This window comes from Balaenoptera musculus, chromosome 8 (assembly GCF_009873245.2).
Source record: "Balaenoptera musculus isolate JJ_BM4_2016_0621 chromosome 8, mBalMus1.pri.v3, whole genome shotgun sequence".
Classification (NCBI taxonomy): domain Eukaryota; kingdom Metazoa; phylum Chordata; class Mammalia; order Artiodactyla; family Balaenopteridae; genus Balaenoptera; species Balaenoptera musculus.
Window position 1 is genome coordinate 15,604,240 of NC_045792.1, and position 26,090 is coordinate 15,630,329.

The 26,090-nt window shown below is 40.3% G+C and overlaps 1 protein-coding gene across 4 annotated transcripts in view; it reads left to right on the top strand.

Annotated features, from left to right (window-relative positions):
• Positions 1-26,090, top strand: part of SIK3 (SIK family kinase 3) — a 244,916-nt gene that overhangs the window by 180,520 nt on the left and 38,306 nt on the right. For all 4 annotated transcript variants that reach the window (XM_036859699.1, XM_036859701.1, XM_036859700.1 and 1 more), the window contains exons 5-6: positions 12,652-12,776; positions 13,315-13,438. In XM_036859699.1, the coding sequence (XP_036715594.1) occupies positions 12,652-12,776; positions 13,315-13,438 (249 nt within the window). The remainder of the gene's footprint in view (positions 1-12,651; positions 12,777-13,314; positions 13,439-26,090) is intronic.

Below are 26,090 nucleotides of genomic sequence, written 5' to 3' on the forward strand. Positions count from 1 at the left end.
CTTCGGGTTGCTCCTTGGTCAGCCAAAAAAGAAGTCAAGGGTATTACTCTGAGGTGGTGGACCAAGTAAGAAAATTTCCTGTTGCAGTTGTCCTGATTTTTAAATTCGTGCCACCCGTTCCCTCTTTCCCCTTACCGCATAGACATACCCAGTTGTTGATATACTTAACTTTTAGGGCTACAGTATCACTGCCGCGTATAGCCCCAGGCTCCTGATCTTGCCTAGAACAAAGGATTTCAAGTCTCAAAATGGATAGTAAAGCTCTGGTATTTAAACCATCCCTAGAAGACAGACATATGGTTCCAATTAAAGTCTGCTGCTCTGTATTAAGGGGATGTAAGATACCATTCTAGCCTGCAGACAAATGCTAACCAACCAGGGTGTTGGGGGTTGGAAAAGAGACTTAACAAATTATGTTAGGAGCCACTTATGAGTGGAGAAATAAATGACCGTAGGCCACATGAAGAGAACAACTCCACCCATATGGCTTCTGTTGTGTGGGTGTGAGTATTCACTTCAACCAGTTTCTTCTCTTGTTTCTTCCTTTCCTTCTGTAACTCTTTAGAATATTCATCATTTTAATGTTGATTCTGTAGGTCATAATTTTTTTCCTGTTGCCGATAAATAAAGAGGAAGGGATATAAAGTATCTTTATGGCATCTTTGTACCTGAGAATTTTCTGAAACTAACTGCTCAGTGTTTTAGTTCTTATTATTCAAGTCTTTATTTTTAAAACAAAAATTTTTAATACAGAATAGTAAAGCAATAATATAAGCATACTATAGGAAATTTAAACAACAACAAAAGATTTTGAAGTACTCAAACTGGAATCTCACCTCCAAAACTTATCATTATCATTTTGAACGCATTTCTTTCTTTTTCTATGCATGCTTTTTATAATTATAGCCACTGTATGTACAATTTTACATGTAGTTTTTATCCTTTATGGTATGTCAAATATTTTCCCTATGCTGCTCCATGTAATCATTTTTAATGATTGCATATCAAATAGATATAACATAATTTACTTAATCTCTTCCATATTGTTGTAAGAGCACAGAAATTCTTGATAGGGCTGTGGTGTTTACCCCCCCCCCCCTTCCTTTCTTTGACATTATCAGTACACTTCAAAACTACAGAGTTTATATACTTATCATTTTGAACATGCACTGAATCTGTTCTCTTCTTTGCCTTAAGTTTCTGTGTTATTTTTGTTGTTCTTGTTCCCGTTTTTTATTCTTGTGGACGTTGCCCTGCTTCTGCGTTTCCCTTTGTACTGCACCAGCATTCTCCATCCTTCGCCGTGTGATGCCGCCGTGTGAGCTTGGGATGCCGTAGTTTATTTTACTTGTGCCCCCTGGTTAGAACCATCCTGGGCTGACATGAGCTGGGGCCATGCAGCACTTTAGTATTCCTTAGGACGGTAGTTCTGGGAAGCTAAAAGAAAATAGTGGCTGAATACAGAGTGCCCGAGGTGATAAAGACATGTTTAGGCTCTGTCCATCCACTGGCTTCTTACCTCTGGGATTTGAATAATTAAAAAGTTATAAGCAGAAAGAAAAATATCTTCTAGTTAGGGGAGAGTTAAGATTATTTATCAGAAAGATTTGCCAAGATTAGGTTAACTCTCAGTTACCTACGTGTTTTTTTTGTTTTTTTTGTTTTGTTTTGTTCTGTTTTTTACTATCCCATTTTTTTTGAGTTTTTTTCCCTCCCGTCTCTTCTGGCCGTCCATGTTTTTTGATTTGCTAGTATATCAAGCCTGTTTATCTTAAGTTAGACATATGGAAGGAAAAGAAGGAAAATCTAAGTCTCTTTTTTTTTTTTTTTTTTCTAAGTCTCTTTAGTGGTGTTCTTTGATAGCAGCTCTTGTTCAGTTAGGGGAGACAGTGAGAGTATAGACAAAAATTGATTTTTAAACTATGAGTAAGGCGTCTTAGTCCATTCGGGCTGCAATAATAAAATACCACAGACTAGGTGGCTTATAAACAGCAGAAGTTTATTGCTCACAGTTCCAGGCTGGGAGGTCTAAGCTCAAGGCACCAGCATGACTGCCTTCTGGTGAGGGCCCTCTTCCTGGTTCATAGCTAGTGCCTGCTCAGTGTGTCCTCCCATGGTGGCAGGGGCTAGAGGTCTCTCTGGAGCCTCCTTTATAAGGCACTAATCCCACTCATGAGGGTTCCACCCTCATGACCTAATCGATTCCCAGAGCTCCCACCTCCTAATACCATCACCTTGGGGATTAGGATTTCAACATGTGCATTTTGGGGGCACATTCAGACCATAACATATTGTATGCCATCTTTGTCTCTTAATATGAGTTACTGAGAAGTAGTTATTTTATTAGTATAACACTAATACTAATATTTTTAATGAAGTGAACTACTTATCATTTTTACCTAATTGCTGTTAAATTATGACGGCAATTATATATCATTAAAATATTTACTACTTTTAAATTGTTTTTAACTACAACTCTAAACTTTATCATTATATATCACATCTTCATAGTTTGCTCTTCTTCAATTAGGATTATTGCTGTTTTCAACAAAAACTTCACTGGGATTCCTGTTTCAGCAAGTAACTCCCAGTTCCTACCCCCTTAGCTGTTCTCTAAGGGCAGCTCTGAGTTCTCATACCTTTATTCCTTTTTATTTTTTATTATTAATTTTTTGATGTGGACCATTTTTTAAATTTTATTTATTTATTTATTTTTGGCTGCATTGGGTCTTTGTTGCTGTGCGTGGGCTTTCTCTAGTTGCGGCGAGCGGGGCTACTCTTCGTTGTGGTCTGCAGGCTTCTTATTGCAGTGGCTTCTCTTGTTGCTGAGCTGGGGCTCTAGGCGTGCAGGCTTCAGTAGTTGTGGCGCCGTTATTTCTTTCTAGTATTCCATGACAGAAGTATACCACAAGTTATTTTTCCATTTTATCCATTGATGGATATTTGGATTGCTTTTAGTTCGGAGCTCTTACTAACAATTGCGATGAACATTGCATTCTTAAACATTAATGTGCATTCTTAAACATTTAAGAGTATAAACCCAGGAGTAAAGTTGCTAGGTTGTACTGTATGTCTGTTTTCAGATTTTACTGGGTGATGCTAAACTGGTGTGTCAGTTTGTGTGAGGGTTCCCATTCCTGCATGTCTTCACCAGTGCTGTGTATTTTTTTAAAATTTGTTATTGGAGTATAGTTGATTTACAATGCTGTGTTAGTTTCAGGTGTACAGCCAAGTGAATCAACTATACATATACACATATCCACTCCCCTTCAGATTCTTTTCCCATATATGCCACTACAGAGCACTGAGTAGAGTTCCCTGTGCTATACAGTAGGTCCCTATTAGCTAGCCACTTTCTGTATAGTAGTGTGTAGTGCTGGGTATTATTACACATTATAATTTTTGTCAGTTTGGTGAGTGTGTAATGGTTATCTCATTGTGGTTTTAGTTTTTAATTTTGTCTTTAATAATGAGATTGAACTCCTTTTCATGTCTTTGGCCTTTTTTGTGAAGTGTCTGCTTAAGTAAGTCTTTTGCCCATTTTTCTACTGGGCTGTCTGTCTTACTGATTTATAGGAGTTTTTGTTTCAATAATAAGGATATGAGTCTTTTGTTTTGTGGGTTACAAATAGCTTCTCTCATTTCGTGATTTCTCATTTCACTCTTTAAAATATCTTTCAATGAATAGACATTTTAGTATAATTTTGTTCTGAGCAAGGCGGACTTTATTTTTTAAATTTTATTTATTTATATTTATACAGCAGGTTCTTATTTAGTTATCTGTTTTATACATATTAGTATATATATGTCAATCCCAATATCCCCAATTCTTCCCACCCCCCGCCCCGCTTTCCCCCCTTGGTGTCTGTATGTTTGTTCTCTATGTCTGTGTCTCTATTTCTGCCTTGCAAACGGGTTCATCTGTACCATTTTTCTAGATTCTACATATATGTGTTAATATACAATATTTGTTTTTCTCTTTCTGACTTACTTCACTTTGTATGACAGTCTCTAGGTCCATCCACGTCTCTAAAAATGACCCAATTTCATTCCTTTTTATGGCTGAGTAATATTCCATTGTATATATGTGCCACATCTTCTTTATCCATTCGTCTGTCGATGGACACTTAGGTTGCTTCCATGTCCTGGCTATTGTAAATAGTGCTGCTATGAACATTGGGGTGCATGTGTCTTTTTGAATTATGGTTTTCTCTGGGTATATGCCCAGTAGTGGGATTGCTGGGTCATATGGTAGTTCTTTTTTTACTTTTTTAAGGAACCTCCATACTGTTCCCCATAGTGGCTGTATCAATTTACATTCCCACCAACAGTGCAAGAGGGTTCCCTTTTCTCCATGCCCTCTCCAGCATTTGTTGTTTGTAGATTTTCTGATGATGCCCATTCTAACCGGTGTGAGGTGATACCTCATTGTAGTTTTGATTTGCATTCCTCTAATAATTAGTGATGTTGAGCAGCTTTTCATGTGCTTCCTGTCCTAGACATTTTAGCATAATTTTAATGTAACCGAATTTACCATCTTTTCCTTTATGATTTGTGCCTTTTCTTTCTTGTTTAAGAAATCCTTCCATCCCCTGAGGCTATAAAGATAGTCTCCTTTATTGTTTTATAAAAAACTTTGTAGTTTTACCTTTTACATTAAGTCTGTGATCCACCTGGAATTAATTTTAGGATATGATGTGAGGAAGGTGTCCTATTTAATTTTTTCCCATATGGAAAATCAGATGCACCTATGCCATTTACTGAGAAATTCATCCTTTTCTCAGTGATATACAGTGCCTACTCTCCTTTTCAGTGCGCTGTTTTTAAAGCAACTTGTAAAGAAGCAGTACGTCTCAAGCCCTGTATGCCTTTGGGAATTACATAAGCAGAACAAAGGGTTGGCAGTCAAGAAGAAAATGAAAAACAGTAGAATATAATAACTCAGGAATTTGGAAGTTGTATAGAAATAGTTATGGGATGTACATGTACCTCGATATAAACATATACCTGATGCTGAAAGCACAGTGTGGGTGCGGGCTTTGAGGGCATCCAGGCTGGCATTATAGGCTGGGCCTTGTGCTTAGTAAGTTTTGGGGGTTTTTTTAAACTTTAAATTTGAACACGTTACTTAATGACCCTCACTTTCCCAGACGTAAAACAAAAATAACGCTCATCTCAGTGAGATAATAAATACATGGTACGATAACACAGCACTTGACAGAGTGTCCCTTGAAAAATGGCTGTTTATTCCACAGAATTCAAAGTGCTGCACCAAAGGGAAAACTGTGGCACTGAGAGAGACGAATCAGGGCAGCCCAGGATACTTGGCTCTCCAGGGTCCTTGCCACTCAGCTGCGTGGCCGCGTTGCTCGTTTCTAAGTACCCTGAACAAATTTACTCATAGTTCAGAATTATTATTTATTGGTTGTCATCCAACTTAGTAAGAAAGGCCTTATTTTATTCGTAGTGTGACATTCCGGATGATTCAGAATGAATCTAGGTTATGTTCTTAGTTCATTCCTATGACTTAGCATTAAGACAGATTAACTAACAAAAATTCTGAGGGGAAATTATACCACTTCTACTCTAGAGTAATTACATGTGATATAGTTTTCCCTCAGATGAAAGTTGCATAGTACTTGGATGACATTATATGGATGCTGCAGACCACCTTTTCCTTCTTTGAAATGTTTTTCTCGTCTCTCAGCTTTCTTTTTATAATGATATATTTCTCTCTCCCTTTTGCTCCTTTTTCTTTCTATTCCTGCACCTAAAGCATAGAAAGTACCTATGGGTGTTTCCTAAGCCTTGATTCCCAGCCATCCTTTTTTCTCTACTTAGTCTTTCAAAAAACTTGTATCCGTTCATTACTACAACTCATTTCATCAGAACATCTTCACTTGAATTTCTTTTCCCCTTCTTAAACTCAATCCATGACCAAAAAAAAATTTTTTTTCTTCCCAAATCAACTACTCTCTACTTTTCACTCCTTTTCATCCCATGTATTATTATCTGTCCTCAAGTACTGTCCAGTCTTTTTTCAAAATAATTTTTGAGTTGTCTTTCTCATTTTCACTATTTCTAGTTTCTCACAGGCCTTCTACTTCACGTCACACTTAATCTAGTCTTGCTTTCAGGTTAGTTTTACTGCATCTGCCCGTACCAGAGGTTCTAATGACTCATTACTGTAAGAGTGGTTCTCAAACCTCTTTGGAAACAGTTGTTTTATCTGTTTACATTCAGATGTCTAAATTATTTCCAGGAGATCCAGTAGGTCTGAAGTAAGGTTTGTGGATCACTCTAAGTACATTGGTGATTCTGATGTACACACAGGGTTGAAAATCAATGGTTGGAAGAGGACAGGGGATGGGATGGGTAGTGCTTATGATTAGATGTAATTATTAAGATAGCAGTTTTCTATTTGGGTGGTGGGTTCAGGGGTGCTCACTGCATAACTAAACATAAGTAACTACTTCTAGAAGAAAGCATAGGGGTAAATCTTTGTGACCTTGGGTGAGGCAATGATTTCTCAGATATGACACCGAGAGCATAAGTTACAAAAGAAAATCTAGATAAATTGGACTTCATCAAAATTGAAAACTTTTGTGCATCAAAGGACACTATCAAGAAAGTGAACAGATAATCCACGGAATGGGAGAAAATATTTGCAAATCATATCAACGGACTTGTATCCAGGGAATATAAATAACTCTTACAACTCAATAATAAAAAGTTAACCCAATTTAAAAATGGGCAAAAGATTTTTTTTTAAAATAAATTTATTTATTTATTTATTTATTTTTGGCTGTGTTGGGTCTTCGTTTCTGCGCGAGGGCTTTCTCCAGTTGCAGAGAGCGGGGGCCACTCTTCATTGCGATGTGCGGGCCTCTCACTGTCGCGGCCTCTCCCATTGCGGAGCACAGGCTCCAGACGCGCAGGCTCAGTAGTTGTGGCTCACGGGCTTAGTTGCTCCGCGGCATGTGGGATCTTCCCAGACCAGGGCTCGAACCCGTGTCCCCTGCATTGGCAGGCAGATTCTCAACCACTGCGCCACCAGGGAAGCCCAAGGGCAAAAGATTTGAATAGACATTTGTCCAAAGAAGATATACAAATGGCCAATTAGCACATGAAATGATGCTCAACATCATTAGCCATAAGGGAAATGCAAATTAAAACCAATCCCCCACCCAGGATAGCTGTAATTTAAAATATATAAAAAGATAGTAATAAGTGTTGGGAAGGGGCTTCCCTAGTGGCACAGTGGTTAAGAATCCGCCTGCCAACACAGGGGACACAGGTTTGAGCCCTGGTCCAGGAAGATCCCACATGCCTCGGAGCAACTAAGCCCATGCGCCACAATTACTGAAGCCCACGGGCCTAGAGCCTGTGCTCCGCAACAAGAGAAGCCACCACAATGAGAAGCCCGCACACCTCAACAAAGAGTAGCCCCCGCTCGCCACAACTAGAGAAAGCCCACGTGCAGCAGCGAAGACCCAATGCAGCCAAACATTTAAAAAAAAAAAAAAAAAGTGTTGGGAAGGATGTGGATAAATTGGAACTCTTGTACATTGTTGATGGAAATGTAAAGTGTTGCAGCCACTTCAGATAACGGTTTGTGCAGGTCCTGAGAAGACCAAACATGGAGTTACCATATGACCCAGCAGTTCCACTACTAGGTATATACCCAAGAGAAATGAAAACATACATCCATAAAAAAACTTATGTGAATGTTCATAGCAACATTATTCATAGTACCAAAAAAAAAAAAGAATCAACCTAAATATCCATCAACTGATGAATGGATACATAAAATGTGGTGTGTCCATACCATGGGATATTATTCAGCAGTAAAAAAAGAATGAACTAGTGATAGATGCTACAATGTGTATGAACCTTGAAAACACTATGCTAATTGAAAGAAGCCAGTCACAAAAGACCACATATTGTATGATTCCTTTTATATGAAATGTCCAGAGTAGTCAAATCCATAGAGACAAAAAGTTGATTAGTGATTGTCTAGGGCGGAGGCATTGGTGGGAGAGTTGAGGGGGGAGATATGGAGAGTGACTGCTAATTGGTACAGGGTTTCTTTTTAGGTTGATGAAAATGTTCTAAAATTGATTGAGGTAATGGTGTACAACTCTATGAATACACTAAAAACCACTGAAAGTACACTTTAAATGGGTGAATTTTATATAATAAGGCTATAGAAGAGAAGTCTAAATAAAAGCAGGCCGCATGTGGAGCAATGGTGAGAGTGTGCCAGGAACCAAAGATTATAATTAATTCATAATCAAATTCTTTGTATCTGAAATCTAATAAAATTCATAAATTTGGGGAAAATAGGAGAAAAGGAAAGAAAGAAAAGTCCACATGGTGAAATCTAGGGTCCTTGTTCTATCATTTAAAGCTATATTTTGTCTGGCCTGTTGCTACTGTGTAACGTTATTTTTTGCCATATGCCTCTGGTGAACCCTACATCATACCCAGGGCAGTTTCTTTATTGTTGCTTCAACTTAGCACACTAGTTCCAAGTGATCTGCCTTTACTCTGCTTTTGCCCAGCCACCACTTAGAAAACCCTTTCCACATCCCCCTCTGCTTCTCCAGCTCCAATCCACTCACCTTAAGTTCTGCTTTCTTTTTAAGTCCTTCCATAGGAACGTATCTTTTCTGCCTTTCATTCTTTCATAGGAACCAACACATTGCTCTACTGATTGGAAAGGTTCCAGAAATACATGTTAAATACATGAGTGAAGATAATGGAGGAACTTAAAGACCATGAAAGAGACATTAGGAATAAGAAGCTTTAGTAAAGACTGAAAGACATTTGGCTCAGCTGCTGAGCCAAAATAAGATGAACAAGTCCATTCCAACAAGTGTCATAGCAAGCATGGCAAAACAAATTTTGCTTAAATGTGCAACACTTTAGGGTTAGGAGTAAGAACAATACTTGGAATGATTAGAGGAGACCCCATGACAGGTTTACAAGACTAAAGGGTTTTTGCTTACTCTGTAATAGGAAATAGGAGCGAGCTGCTGGTGGGGGGTTTCTTGTTGAATCTTACTGAATCTTGCTCTCGGTCATTGGGTCTAGCTGTTGAACGCAGCTGTGTGGCTGTAACATGCTGTGGAAGCAGGTGTTTCCCCCGATGTGGCATCTCTAGATGTCAGGCTCTGATCATGTCATTCATTCTTGCACACTCATTTCTCATATAAGCACCTAATAGCAATCTAAGCCTATAACCATCGCTGAAGATGGTTTCCTTTAATATTGTTTCCTTTGTAAAGATTTCCTGTTTGGTAGATTAAAAAACAAGCTCGTGCCATGAAGTCTGTGCCTTTTTCTGCCCGACAGAGTAAAAGCATAGAAAGGTTACTAATTGTAGATAGAGCATTCATTGTTCAAAATGACAGATTTCATATATACTTTAAGCTGTTTATTAGGAAGTTTTAAAATCAAGTGGTTTTAGGGCTTCCCTGGTGGCCCAGTGGTTAAGAATCCGCCTGCCAATGCAGGAGACACGGGTTCGAGCCCTGGTCCGGGAAGATCCCACATGCCATGGAGCAACTAAGCCCGTGCGCCACAACTACTGAGCCTGCGCTCTAGAGCCTTCGAGCCACAGCTACTGAAGCCTGCGAGCCGAGAGCCCGTGCTCCGCAACAAGAGAAGCCACCACAATGAGAAACCCGTGCACCGCAACGAAGACCCAACGCAGCAAAAAATAAATAAATAAATTTATTTAAAAAAAAAAAAATCAAGTGGTTTTAATTCATTGCCTGCCCTGTTGCATTCTCCGTTCAAAACACAAGCAGAATACTCCATGACTCTTCTGGACTTTGCTCTCCAGTCACACCAGTGTCAGAGTCCATTAGTTATTACAGACTCCATCAGCATGTCTTCCTCGCTGTGCAGAGAAGGCTAGTCGTGGGAAAGGACCTGGTGCAGGTCTTTGCCAACCAATTAAAAGATATATCAAGAGCCCTCTTTCTAGATAATTCCCAAAGATACCTGCTCTGCTGAATCTCATTTGTTGGGATTTTTAGCAACCTATCCCCAGTCTCTTAAGAAAAACAGGTTTCAGTGCATGCAGACTTTAACTTATAAATTAAAAGTACTGGGTTTCAAAAGTTGTAGGTTAGTTGGTAGGGCTTTAATTGCAGTTGCATTCATAGTCAACATTTGTTAAGTACCTACTGTGTTTAAATTAAACAGTATGCTAGGTAATGTGAGAGAGTCAGAGATGAAACAGGTATTTTTAAGGAACTAGGGAGAGAGGGGGTAGACCTCTACTAGAGAGATAGGATATTTTTAAGGAGCTAGAAGAATAGGATATTTATATATGTAAATACCCCAAATAAAGGAGGAATACAAAGTAATAAGGGAGTGCAGAGAAGGTAGGTGGAGGACATTTCTTATAGGAGATTCAGGAAGACTTGGCAGAAGAGGCATTTATTTTGCATTGATGAACGAGAGTATTGGATTTCTCTCCTTGAAGTAGCTATAGTGATTCTGATGATGGCTCTGACCTCTAAGCCCCTTGTGATCATTAAGTTTTTTACAACCTTAGGAGGGCTGGCTGGGAGGTAGAGGCTCTAGTAGCTGGCCAGCTGCCAGTCAGTATGAAAAGGCTCCAGTAGCCAAGAGGTGATAAGAGGATTGGCTCAGTGATTTTATTGCAGTTTTATTGCAGTTTAATTTAGTGACCCTTTCTTGAGTCCCTGCTATGTATGAAAACACTGTGTGGAGACTAAAATAAATAAAACGATATCCCTCCCATTTACTAACTAGTGGAGGGTATAAACACATAATACAACTAAGTATAGCATGAGGCAGAGTTGTAATTGGGCTGTAGAGGTATAAGCAAAGGACCACGGAAGCACAGAGGAGGAAGCCACTGGCATGGTATTTTGTGGTGGGAGTCAGTTTAGGCTTCATACAGGAAGTAATATTTGACTGGGCCTTGAAAATGAGTGCTTTTTCAAATGTGGCAAGGAAGGGAAAAAGCATGGCACAGAGAGTAAGTAGCATAAGAGAGGCACATAAACACAGGCTGTGCATAGTCTAGTGTTGCTAGAATGGCTAGGAGTGAGTTGGAAAGGTTGGGTGGAGCTGGGTCATGAGGACCTCAAGTGACAATGCTACCAGAGCTAGACTGTTCTGTAAGCAGAAGGGAGCCACCGAACGTTTTCGAGCAAGGAGGCAGCACGATGTGATTTGTGTCACGTTCACTGTGCTATGAATGGGTGGCTTAGAGGGAAATGAAATAGAGGGTAGTAAGCAAGAGCATCGGTCGAGGTCAGAGATAATAAGAGTATGAACTGAGGTGGGAGGAATGGAAATGGAAAGAAGGAGATAGGTTCAAGACACACTTACAGGGTAGAAGCAGTAAAAGCTGTACCTCCAGTTTGAAATGGAGGTGAGAAGGAGCGAGGAACGAAGATGGCAGTGCTCCTAGTGGCGCGAAGGTAGTGCCATGAATGAACATGGAAACATTGCTGGAAGAGCAGATTTGATTTTGGAAAATGGGGAGTTTGAGATGTTTCTTCCCAGGCAAGTACTGGAAGTTCATGTCAGGAACTTAAGCATGGTACCAGGGCCAAAGATATGAATTTGGAGAATCATTACCAAACAAATGAGAGTGGAAGCTGTGGGACCAGAAGAGCTGGCCCTGAGAAAATACAGGGCAAGGAGCGATAGTCAAAATCAGCACATGGTTTACTAGAAAGCACCTTCTGGAGAAGGTAGGAAGAAGAAAAGCAAATAGCAGAAGGAGGCAGAGTTGTCAACGAGAGTAAAACTAGGAAAGAGAGGAGAGTTTCCGAGAGTAGGGAGGTGCCCAGAGTCTTCAGCTGCTGGGACTGTGGGAATGTGGTAGTCCTGGGGTCAGGAGGGAGCTCTAGCCTGTCATACCTGCACGTTGTTCATCTAAATATCTATGTGCATAAAAGTATTTATAAGTCAGCGAGACTCTATCCTTTGCCTGCCATCCTTGTTCATTTTCTTAGTATTCCTCCCCAAACCGCACCCCTCCTATGTCCCGTCAACTCTCTCTTCAAACAGTGGGAGGGGGAGAAATGAAGGGGGGGAAGTTGAAGCACAAAAGGAGTTGAAGTTAAAATGTAAGTGTTCGTGGTTTGTTTGTAAATAAGTTGCATATTCTTCCACCTTAATGATAATAAAGTCACTTTGTCTAATTTTTAAGTTCACTATATCTCTAGTGGTCATAAATGTGTTTGTCATAAGAAGTAAAAATAATCTGAAAATCCTGGGTCCAGGTGAGTAGACTTAACATGTATTTACTGACTCTGATGTGGTCTTAATATCAATCATTATCCAATTTTATTTTTGTTCTTAAATAAATTCCACTCACCTCACTCAGTCCAGATTTATGAAGGAAACGGTGCTGGTTTTGCTGACGTAAACCAATCATATTTACTTTTAGTTAACCATATGTCTTTTGCATTCCAGCCCATCTGTATCTCTATTTCACTATTACTTTAAATTTAAGCGGCTGGTTATATAATTTCTAAAGGTTCTCTTTTCGTGTTTGATATTCAGACTTAAGGATCCAGAACCTTTATTCTATTGACTAGAAACTAGTATTCACTGGGTAAAGATAACATGAGTTATGTCCATTTGTCTTTCTAGATTTTGGCTTCAGTAACCTCTTCACCCCCGGGCAGCTGCTAAAGACCTGGTGTGGCAGCCCTCCCTATGCTGCACCTGAACTCTTTGAAGGAAAGGAATATGATGGGCCCAAAGTGGACATCTGGGTACGTGACTGCCTTCTCTTATACCCCGTAGCATTAGTTACCCTTGATTGATGACAGCTCTTCTCATCCTGGACAACACGTAGTACTGCACTAGAATTGATCACCTGTTCTTTGAATTCCCAATTCTTTGTGCAGTCTGTTCTTCAACCTTTGTCTTATGGACTGAGCCACAGAGTTCAACCTCCCCCTTTGCATCTGCAAAAAAAAAAAAAATCCCTAGGGCAAGCTTGGATGGGTACCCTTGCCAAGAACAGAAATTCTTTCTGTTGTTGCCACTTGCCTTCTCCCTAGGATGAGTACTGAGAGAAATTCCAGTTATGTTCCCAAAAAGTAATGTCTGGAAGCAAAGAAGAATGCTGAGTATTCTAAAGATGATTGGCCTTGACAATGCCCCATATTATTTCTCATAAAAAAAGAAGAAAAAGTTTGTTCCATTATCTCGTGCATGACTCACCATTATCTTCATACACATACTATAATGGCCTTTTTTGTTTCCTCTGGTGTGATTAATTGTACGTACTCTCTGTTTGGGATGCAGAGCCTCGGAGTCGTCCTCTATGTGCTTGTGTGTGGTGCCCTGCCATTCGATGGGAGCACACTGCAGAATCTGCGGGCCCGGGTGTTGAGTGGAAAGTTCCGCATCCCATTTTTTATGTCCACAGGTAAGGGAGTTGCCATCACACAGCTATGACTGGGTTCATGGAACATTAGACATGCTAAGTTATCCCAGGAATTGAGTGGCAGAGTATAAATTGCCCATTTAACCACCTTTTTTGGCTCCGGTTTGCTGAATTGACACCTCCGGAGGCAAGGTTCTATAGGAACAGAGCATCTAGGCTTTGGCATCAGATAACCCTCCTGAGTTTGGCTCTGGGCTCTACATAGGACGACTCGTGTGGTGTGGCAGATTACTAAGTCTTTCTGAGCTTCAGTTTCCTCGTCAATAAACGGCTGACAGTTTTGTGAGGGCTGCTACTATGAGAACTAAATTAAATAATGTGTGTAAAGTTAATAGGTCCATCGCATAGTAACAGTAGCCGTAGTAGTTTCACCCCTGTCTTCACCTCATCTCTCACCCTTTTTCAGGATGATATTTCTATTTAATGGGGCCCCATTGAGGTGTGGTAATAAATGCCAAGGATAAAGCAGGCTTTGCATCTTAATCTTGCTGCTACTACATTTCCTGCTTCTATGACATTTATCCCCCAGACTCAAAAAGTGCTTTTTAAATGAGTGGGCAATAGGGTAAGTAGCTCTTAGAAGAATTTAACACTGAAAACAGACACCAGACTCCCAGAATCTACAGTGTTTCATCACCATCTATATGCACGTAAGAAAAGAAGATTTTGGAGGCAATGCTGTAAGCAATCTATTTAGTTTTGCTTAATCATGATTTCACTTTAAGGAACAACATACAGAGGGTATGTCCACTGGGTTGGCAACACAGTATAAGCACGTGGGGATTACGTTTTAGAATAAATGAGAATTGCATCTAGAATAAATTTCAGAAATTTTATTTCTAAAATGCATTTTCGAGAAAAGCTGTGAGAAAAATAAAATAGAGAAGGGGGGTTAGGGATGGTGGGTGGGTGGTTATTTGGAAAGGTATGTCAGGGAACCCCTTCCCTGAGAAGTCAGCATTTCAGCGAAGGCTTGAAGAAGGCAAGGGCGTGAGCCTTGCGGTCTGAGGAAGAGCTTTCCCGGCTGAGGGGACGGCTGGGGGGACGGCAGGTGGAAAGGCCCCAGTGAGGGAGCACAGACGGAAGCCTCTGTGCTGGAAAGGAATGAATGAGGGGACAGGGGAGGTGCCGCCAGAGAGGCAACAGAGAGCTCACTTTGAGGGCTTAGTCAGTCAGTGTAAAGGCCTTTTTCACTCGGACTGAAATGCAAAGGATCAGAGGATTTTAACAGAGGAATGATATTATCTGACTTTTCATTTTTTTCTAACTTTTATTATGAATATTTTCAAACATGCAAAAATATCTAAAGAACTTTACGGTGACTTTTGTTTTCTAAAAAAATCACTTTGGCAGCTCTGTTGGTTGAAAGGTTCAAGGGCTGAAGGAGGGAGACCAGTTAGTAGGAGACTTTTGCAAGAATCCAGATGAGAGATATTGGTGGCTAGTTCCCAGACTGGGGTGTAGAGGTGGGGATGGTAAGAAGTCGTCAGATGCAAGAGATAATACAGGGGCTTCCCTGGCGGTCCACTGAGTAAGACTCCACGTTCCCAATGCAGGGGGCCCAGGTTTGATCCCCGGTCAGGGAACTAGATCCCGCATGCCACAACTAAGAGTTTGCATGCTGCAGCGAAGATCCCTCGTGCCACAACTAAGACCTGGCACAGCCTAGACAAATAAATAAATACATAAATATTTTAAAAAAAGAGAGAGAGAGATAGTGTGTACTGTGTGGCAGGCTCTGTTTCAAGCATTTTGCAAACATTAACTCATTTAATTACTTTAACAACCCTGTAAGATACATGGGACTATTACCCCCATTTTATAGGTGATAAAACTGAAGCCAGGAGATGTTTAGCAGTTTTCCCAAGATAACACAGCTACTAAGTGACTAAACTAGAATTTGAGCCTAGGCAGTCTGGCTCCAACAACATATATGTGGGATTTGATGTGAGAGAAAAAGTAATTATTAAATTAATAATCCAGGGGTTTTGGCTTGAGCAACTGGAAGGATGGATTTACTGCTAACAGAGATGGGAATGGAGAGATATTTTAGATGTGTTAGTTTGAGATGCCCATTAGACATCTAAGTTGAGATATGGTATAGGCAGTTGAATATAGGACTGTAGCTTAGTTGGGAGTGGTGGGCTAGCGATACACATTTGGGAATGATCAGTATATAGATAATACGGTATTTTAAGCTCTGAGGTAAGGTCACTTTTTAGGCCATGATTGCAGAGAAGAGAAGAGGTCTAAGGATTAATCTCTGGGACACACTGATATTCAGAGATCAGGAACGTGAAGAGGGATCAGCGTTGGAATGGCTGGTAAGGTAAGCCAGAGAGTCCTCTGTCCTAGAAGACAAGTGAAGAGAATGTTTCAAGGAGGAGGGAATGAGGAACTGTGTGGGGTGCTGCTGATAGGTCAGATGACTGCGAACTTGTTGGAGGACGGAGGGAACGGAGAGCACCCATTGAACTGAGAAGGCATCTTGAGACCGAAAAACAAGGTAGGCAGCTCCAGGTGATCAATGGGTCAGTTTATTATAGGGTAACTTACAGAGTAAGTAGGATCCGGCGGACAACCATCCAGGAACGTTCACAACGGTACTGTGCACTGCCAAGGGGACAATTTTATAGTTAACCTAAGGGGGTTGGGTATGTGCTTGGAAACAGTAAGTGCATTCCTAAGTCAATATTTATTAATGGGTAGCTAGTCTATTAATGGGCACCAGGAATATGTCAGCAAAGGTCTTCATCATTGTTTGGAGACCACCAGAGCACAGAGGCCACCTGGACCTAATGATCATGAGACAATGTCTATTAACTACAGAGTCCTTGATGACAGAGAAGTGACTTAGCACAGTCCTAGGTAGGGTCAGTGGAAGGACAGGAGGCATGGTAGGAGCCCAAAATGTCATCAGTTATGCCAACAGCCATACAGAACTGAATATCGGATTTAAAGGTTTGGAGATGACTGATGATCCTGAAGTACAGTTTTGGTGGAGGAGCAGGAGGAAAACACTAACTCATGTAGATGCAACCGAAAAAGAATAGAAGGGAAGTGGAGAAAGGAAACAGACACAGCTCTTTCCAGTTTTACTCTGGAAGGAAGCAGAGGAGGGGTGTAGTGGATTGTTCTGGCCGGAGTCGCCAGTGATCTTGTCATAATCTATTGGCTATCCTCGGTCTTTATCTTCATGACTGCCCAGCAGTATTTAGTGCTAAATGCTAAAAGTTCACCACTACTTTCTTTCTTTTTTTAAATATAAACTTTATTTTTTAGAGCAGTTTTGGGTTCGTAGCAAAATTAAGCAGAAAGTACAGAGAGCTCCCGTATACGTCCTGTCCCCTCACACCCATAGCCTCCTCCACTGTCAGTGTCCGGCACCAAAGTAGAACATTTGTTACGGTCCATCAACCTCCAGCGACACTACACTGGATTACCATCTAAAGTCCATAGTTTACTAGGGCTCACTCTTGGTGTTGTACATTCCGTGGGTTTGGACAAATACATAATGACATGTATCTACCATTATAGTATCATTCAGAGCAGTTTCACTGCCCTAAGAATCCGCTGTGCCTATTCATCCCTCCCGCTCCCTTAACCTCTGGCAATCAATGATCATTTTACTGTCTCCACAATTTCACCTTTTCCAGAATGTCATATAGTTGGAATCATACATTATGTAGCCTTTTCAGATTGGCTTCTTTCACTTAGTAATATGCATATAAGGTTCCTCTATGTCCTTTCGTGGATTAATAGCTCACTTCTTTTTAATGCTCAGTAATACTCCATTGTCTGGATGTACCACAGTTTACTTATCCATTCACCTGCAGATGGACATCTTGGTTGCTTCCAGGTTTTGGCAATAATGAACAAAGCTGTTGTAAATATCCGTGTGCAGGTTTTTGTGTGGATGTAAGTTTTTAACTCATCTGACTAAATACCAGGGAGTGTGATTGCTGGATTATACCATAAGAGTATGTTTAGTTTTGTAAGAAACCACCAAAGTGTCTTTCAAAGTGGTTGTGCCATTTTGCATCTCCACCAGCATTTGGTATGTCAGTGCTTTGGATTTTTGCCGTTCTAATAGATGTGAAGTGGTATCTTGTTATTTTAATTTGTAATCCCTGATGATGTATGATGGTTAACATTTCATATGCATGTTTACCACCTGTATATCTTCTTTGGTGACATGTCTAAATGTTTTGCCCATTTAAAAATTTTTATTTATTTATTTATTTATTTATTTATTTGGCTGTGCCGGGTCTTAGTTGCGGCATGGGAACTCTTAGTTGCGGCACAGGGACTCTTAGTTGCGGCACGTGGGATCTAGTTCCCCGACTAGGGAATCGAACCCAGGCCCCTCCTGCATTGGGAGTGTGGAGTCTTAGCCACTGGACCACCGGGGAAGTCCCTTGCCCATTTTTAAATTTGGTTATTTGTTTTCTTATTGTTGAGTCACTCCTTACTTTTTAAAACACTTTTTTTTCCATTGCTTCTCAGATGGCACGTTCTCCAGTTTTCCTCCTGTCTCTCTGAGTACACCTTGTTTGCCAGATTTCTCTTTCTCTGTTCATCCTTTAAATCTTTTCTTCTTTACACCATCTTTCTGAGCATCTTATTCACTGCCGTGGCTTCAGGGAGCCCAGTGATGTTCAGTCCCCAGTTAACACTTGGGTAACTCTCTGGCCCAGACCTCTCCTCTGGGATGAGAGGCTATACATCCAGCCAGTTGCTACCAGTCAGCTTTACTTGTATGTCTTGAATTCACATCAATGGAAACATTTTCAAAACTGAATTTAATCCCTCCCTAGAATTGCTCCATTCTGTGTTCCCTATCTTAGTGAATGGTGTCACCGTCTGACCAAGAAGCTAGCCTTGATTCCTCCTCTCTTACCATCACCACAGCCGCTCACTTAACCAAATCCTGTAGATTCAAGCCTCCATTCCTGTAGACGCTTCTGTAGTGGCTCTTGCCTGGATTAAATAATAGCCAATTAAATGGACGCCTGGCTCCAGCCTTATCCCTCTCTAATGCATTCTCCACACGGCTGCATGAGTAATGTTTCTAAACTATATACGACAGAACACACACACACACACACACACACACACACACACACACACACACACAAATTTGGTTATATCATTTTCCGGCTTAAACTTTTCAATGGTTTACCATTGCCTCTAGGTTGAAGTTCGTTCCTTAATGTGGCTAGAGCACTGACTTCATTTTTGACCATGACCGTAGTAAAAGATACGTTTTATACAGTGACCTAGAAAATACATATATACATACAACTGAACAAAAGTTTTTTTTTAAAAGCAAAACTTGTCTTTACTAGGTGCAGTGCACTCTAATACATTTTATTCTATTACATTAAAAATGCTAATTATAACTTACTGAATTGATCTCATGACTGCTTTTTGAAAAACAATGACATAGTAATGCTTCTGTGACCTGGCTCGTGCCTATCTCTGTAGCCCCAGATCCCATTCTACATCTAGTTGCCCTAATTTCCTTCTGGTTCCCTGAACGGGTGATACTCTCCAGAGCAGCTCCCTCTGCCTGGGGTACTTCTTCCTCCCCCTACCCTACCCCATGCCACCCACTCCTGTATTCTAGAGCAAGAATTAGATGTGATAAAAATAAGAATCTAGATAATTTCTACCAGTCTTTCTTTTATCATAGGACTTCCCAAACATTTCATTGTAATTGTTTCTTTCGTTATATATCTTCCATACCAGACTGTGAGCTTAGAGAAAGTAAAGACAAAATGTGGGGTTTTTTTCACAGTTGTCTCTAGCCTAGTAGAGTATCTGGCATGTAGTAGGATTTAGTAAACAGTATGTAGATAGTAAATAGGATCCTGCTTAAAACCCTCCAGTCGCTTTCATTTACACTTAGAAAACAATTCCAAAAGTCATTATTATTATGGCCTACAAGGCACACTGTGGTTGGCTCCTCTCTTTAATCTCATTTCCTGCTTCTCTTCCCTTTAGGCCCTGAGCTCCAGTTACAGAGGCGTCCTTGCTGTTTCTCAGACTTTCCAAGCGCATGCATTCCTGTTTCCTCACATATTTACATGGCTTCCTCACCTAACTTGAGGTTTCTGCTTAAGTGTCCCCCCAGAGAGGCCTCTCCTGATACCCCCGTCATTCTCGTTCCATAACTCTGCTTCACGGTTTTTCATGGCACTTACCACTACCTGACATTATTTGTTTACTGTGTCCCCACCCCTCATCCCCACTGCCTCTTGACTGTAATACGATTTTGTTTTTGTTCACTGCTGTATTCCCATGGCTTAGGACAGTGCATGGGTCCCGGTAGGCACTCAGTAAATATTTGTTGAATGAATGAATGCATGCATAGATTTGTTAACAGTGCTCACTACCGAATAATTCAAATAATAATATCAATAACGGTAACTTACATTTCTTTAGTGCTTTCAAGTTTACAAAGTATTTCCTATACTTGATCTAATTTGAGCTATGTAATTGTGCTCTGGAATTGGTATTGACACTAGCATTTATCATTTTGCCAATGAAGCTTAAGAAGCTGAAGTTTAAAGAAATTAGTTGACATGCCTAAAGCCACACAGGTAATAAGTGACCAAGTTAGTACTCAAATTCAGTGTCTGCTCTACTACACCACACCACTGCAAAGAAAGGGCAGTGTAAACAAACCACTTCCTCTGCTTTTCCAGTGTCCACAGTGTTTCCTGTGAGCAACTTGGATCCGTTCTCCCCTCCACCTCCACATCACGGCAAAAGATTTTTACTCAAGCCTTACCGGAGCTGGCTTCCGATAGTGGATGCTGGTGAAATAGCTAACCATGCTGTCAGCCGCATTGTGTCTCAGTGCTTAGAAATAAACCATGGAACATTTTAACTACTTAGAAAGAGCTAATATTTATAACATGATACACGTTAACACGGAAGTTTGAAGACTCATAGAACGCCAACATAATTATCCTAAATGTGGTCACTTTTTAATCCTGGACAAGTAATTCCCTAAGTAGGAATAACATTTTTTGTAAGATTAAGTACGGGAAATGACAAACAACCCAATCTAGGAAGTGAGTAGACGGTTGCTGTGTTACTAGTGTGATCTCTCTGCCCTCAGGGACATACGTGTGCTCGGCCTTGCCTACCAGCGTAGGCCTGAATCCCAAGGCCCTTCGAGACTGCTGTCAGAAGGATAAAGGCACAGGAGAAAATGAATGCATAAGATGGTTTAGACTTCTCTCAGCTTAGACCTCCTTCAAGTACCAAAAGGTTTCGAGTTCACATAAAGGAAACCTAGAGTCTGTCCCTGAGTCTTTTTGCTGATTACACCTCTCGTTTCTAGGCATAATTGCACCTCGTTAGACCTACAGTTAATCCTTTATATGGAGGCTGGAGCCAGCCGCGTTCCAGCCTGTCAGGTCAGCCGTTACTGGGCTACAGATAATAATGTCGTTGAGGGAAGTCCTAAAACACAAGATCCTTTTTTTCTCAGGCTGTTGTCATAGACTTGAACTGAATTTATCCATTTTCCTGCCAGAAGGATCCAGAAACTCCAGCAGAGCTGGTGTCATTTTTCAAATGAGCATTTGGGTGGCCGAGTGGGGAAGGCCTCATGGTCCAGCTTCTTCTAGCCAAGTTGAATTCCAGAGCATCTACAGCTGTGTGGGAGGCCATGCTACACAAATGGATACAGTTAAAGAATTCTAAGCATCTCTTTATTGTCAGTAATGTGTGGAATGAAGTGTCCTCCCAATTAGTGGATATTTCTAGGCCTAGTCTTGTTCGTATGATACAACCTTCCCTTCGTGGACATCCCGAGATATACTAAAGACATACTTTCAAGTTGCAATGACAGTGGTATAAATTTAAGAGGATTTATTCAAGTGGGATCGATATTATACTACCTAGTTCAATAGCTATGCATGTGTCTTCCTCTCCTCTTCCCTAGAACGCAAACTCCTTTATATCAGAACTGTGTTTCACACACACATCATCACCCTCCCATAAGCCTTAAGAGCAACTGGTATGGCGTAAATATTCAGTAAATTTTTTTTAATGAAAAATTGAATCATCACTTACCTATAGACTCTTCCATCAGACTCTTGCATTTTATTATTAAAGTGATAGGTAACTCACTGATGATCTGAATTATTAATAGGTTTTACATACATTTGTTATATACAGTATTATGTAAATGACCAGATCAAGTGATTTCTAGTTTTTAAAAGGGTTTGATCTACGATAGAGTTGGCTTTCAATGTCTCAAGTAAAATACATTTGGTCTAGGCAAGTGTTTTTGGATTAAACGTCTCAGAGCATCCCAGAGAGCAGTTAGGTAAAAGTCTGAGCCTAAATTGTAAAAGGATTCAAAGTTGAACCCTGCTGTTTTTTTGAGTTTCTGCAGAAGGTGAGACCTGACGTGGCCACATATGTTAGCAGTCGCTTTCTCTGAGTTCCGGTCCCACTGACGGAAGCCAACAACGTAAAGTTTTTGAGCATCAAGCTCAGTCACTACCAGTATATTTTTAAAAACCATCAGAGGCCTACTTCTTAAAGCCTAGTTTGTCTTATTCACCACTTATATCACCTGCTAGCAGATATAGTAAGATCAGTCATTTATTGGGTTGGCCAAAAAGTTCGTTTGGGTTTTTTCGTAACATCTTATGGAAAAACCCGAACGAACTTTTTGGCCAGCCCAATATTTAGCTGAAGGAAAATTAATTTACAGTGAAAAAAATGCATTGAGGCAAGTATATAGAGATCTCTTGTGGACAGTATTTTTGAGTCTTTATTGATTAGACTTCAGTGTGACTTAATTAATTGTAATACTGCATAAGCATTTTATCCCTGGGAATGCAAGACCCAGGCTTACATTATGCTTCTGATGGAGACTACCGTGCAGCTACTGCCAAAAAGCTTCTACTTAGATGCAAATGATTCTGCCCTGATTGGCTTACTCATCAAGAACCACACAGCAAGCGGGATTGGGACAGGAGATTAAAGTAACTCGCCCATCAGTCTCCATATACTAAGGAGCGCAGAGTCCTCAAAGCAGTTCTCTCATACTTTTTTAAGGTATACTCAGCCGCTAGGGAGACAACCTGTGTAGTGCTTTCATGTTAGTGAGTGCGGAAATCCACATGATGTCAGGAACGAGACTAGGGCTACCTCAGAGTTAAGCAAGCCTCCCCTGACCAGCTCAGCCGTGATTTTACCTAATATGATAGAAAACCAGGGGGTAAATATGGGCACTGCCCTATCTCTTACTACCCTTTTCAAGCACACTGTCTCCTAGCGTCAGCAACCCTACAGAGAAAAATAGAGTAAGGGAGGAAGTTCTAGATGGAAGGACTCCAGAGATTTGAATAGTAGCTAACATCCATTGAACACTTTCTTGGTACCAGACATTGTTGCATTAACCTATTTAATATTTAAAACAACCCTATGAGGTAGGCTGCTATTGTCATTTGATAGACAAGACAGTTGAGGCATGGTAAGGATAAGTAACACACCCAGAATCACACAGCTGGGAAGTGGCGGAGCTGAGATTTGAGCCCGTGCACTCTGGCTTCAGAAGCCACCTAACTGTCTTCGATTGTACTTTAATTCTCAGTGAGTACATATCTCACAGGTTATTCCCAGTATCCAGAGAGTCCTGGAATGGATATCTTTGCCCATCTGCATCTGGATTATTTTTGGAAAAAAGTGTTAGTATCAAGGACTATGTATTGGACTCTGATGTAAAACTGAACCAGAGTTTTCTTCCACTATAATGATTGCTGTTAGGACTTAAAATATATCTGAATAATAAGGTAGTGTAAGTGACAAATTTTTATTTAAAAAATGTGAACTGCAAATTGGACAGCCTCTAGTATAACAGTGTGGCATGTCAGGGGCTTTTCAAGGTCAAGGCTGCAGGTAAATGTGGTCATCCCCAGCCTTTAAGCCAACGTCTCCTAATTTCTAAATCTTAATTCTGGCAAGATCACAGCCACCTTGAAAATAAGCAAAGTTCAAGAAATAGATGTTAGTTTTCTAATAAATGGATATCTATGGGTCAAACACTTGTTTTCTCCTTAGTCTATCTCAGGTTGATAAACTGTTAAAATGGAAGTTTTAGCCTCTCAGCCTAACTTTATGGATTCCTAATAGAAGCTTTTCTTATCTGCGCCATCATTATTTGCTAAATTGTGCCAAGCCATCTCCCTTTGGCCTCTGTTCAACCATAGAAAGTGTCTCACAGGATTTGGTTGTAAGGAACTTTATTTCTATTCCAGAACATTCTGATAATAATTTGCAGAAACCAGTGGTGGTAGAATTTGTATTTAAATCACTCTCTACTTCCTTGTCTGATCTCTTGCTGTTGTGCTATCCTTGTAGGAATTTTACGGAATGCTTTGGTACTGGGACTCCCATTTTTCTTTCCCCGAAAGAACTAAAAGCAAATGGCTTCAAAACAAGACATTTTTTTCCTCAGTGTCACTTCTTTTAGAGGAGCTGATCTCAGTGCTTGTTTATTATGAGTCAAATCTTATCACTACCAACATTATTACAGATTAAGTTCCATTAGAGTTAGTTCCAAGATTGTGTATTTTCTTTCATTGTATAAAACTGAGGTATTGACTATCACTTTAAAGTCAGAAATACAAGTTAGAAATGTTTATGCATTTCTATTGTAACAGTAAAGTATCAAAATTAATTTCTATAGAGTAAAAATCTTCTAATACCTACAGCACCATTGTTCTAGCAATATCCAGTATAACAAAATTTCATTGTAACAACAACAAAAACCCTGTATTTTGTATGATTTTACTTAACATTTATGCGATCTCTCAGTGCAGGTATATGACAGTGCATTCAGTGTATGTTCTTTATACATAGAAATGTCAAATTTTAAGACCATTTGTCTACTTTGTTTAGATTTTAAAATAGTTGCTATGTAAGATAGATTTGACCTTAGCTGACAGCTGACAATGACAGGGTTTCCTTGGGCATGTTAAAAAATATCATTTCTAGGGCTTAGTCCACAAGCAGAGTGAGGGTGCCTAACTCCGGCCATCTTCATACCGAAAGAAGGTATCTTGGCAAAAACACCTATGATTTCTTATTGATCTTTTTAATTATTTCTGTAGCGATCATGACATTGCAAGATAGCACACTCTTTTAGCCATGATTATGACAGGATCAGGACATTATGACAGACTTCTTCTTTTCTTTTTTTCTTTTGGAAAAGGCAGATAGCATTAAAGAGGAGCTCTGAGTCACAAACATTTGTAAGTCCAGAACACAGATTCTTATCAAAGCCATGGTGCTCCATCCAGAGATTGTCATTGCAGACCAGTCATCCGTCTTGTTCTGTTTGTCTGCTGTAATAGTGTCAGTTCTCCCCCAGACTGGTACCTGAGCTGGCCAAAGTGGATAGCAGAGTCAGACAGTATTTCACATGGTATTCTTGTTCTGAAAAGTGTGAAGACTTTAGTGCCATGTAACTTTTAAAAAATATATATATAAAGTTAATTCATTTTTCAGGGAAACAGACATTTTAGCCAATTTATTTGTGTTTCTTTTTTGGATTTTTGAGATTTGAGAAAAATAGTGCTCTCTTTGAAATTTGAATTGCTCAGGAGAATTAAACCTTATTAAGAAGTTTGTTAAAGTTATTGAAAATAAAGAGCTCTTGGGCTACATGTTTTGGCATTACCTTTGAACACACCTAGTACTGACTGGAAAGAGGCCGTGAGAAACCATGCCATACCCTCTTCCAAGGACCTGTAAGAAGCATGAATTTCCTGGGTGACTGCTTCTTCCTCGCGTTCTTCCCATGCCTCCTGGCACACAGATGTCTTCTGCTCCCCCAGCTCCAAGCAGTTTTATGTGGTCAGAAAGAATCTGTGACTCAGTTCCTTTCAGACCACTCCTCTGCCCACAGAGCTGAACGTGGTTGCTTTGCATGTCCCATACTTTGGCCACACTTGAAGGGCTTAAGGGACAGTTGGCGTTTCCTCCATCATGGGATCAGCCTGCAGACTCTGAGGGCCAGTCTCTGAATTTTTGCCTGCCCCTTCTGCCTGTGATCCCTTGACTGGGGAAGCCTGTCGTTGCCAGCCTTCCATCCCAGTCCCCGTCACCACGCAACAACCGGAGTATATAAACCAAGCTCACTCTTCTGTAGCGCACTTCAGCCTCCCCGTCATGTCCCCGCCTTCTCAGTTCACCTTAATGCAACTTGCCATTCCCCATAACACTGTTTTCCAGCTGTTCATAGCCTTCTGACAATGAAGTTATCACCTAGCCCACTTTCTATGAACTTGGCTTATAGGTGACTCTATCGTGATAGAACCTGTGGTGACTACATGGCATTTGATCTGTTGGAAGAGGAGTGAAATTGATTTGATATGTTTTTATAAAGATACTCTAGCTGCTACCTAATACATCAACAATTAATTTAGGTATTATATGGGTTAAAAACTCTGGCTTTGGCATAACACTGACCAGAATTTGTATCCTGGTTTTGCCTCTTATTATCTGGTCAAGTTTCTTAACTTACTAGATTGTTAATTTCTTTACTTGTGAAATATTTATAATACTAATAAGGATTAGTGTGTGAATTAAATGCTTAAAT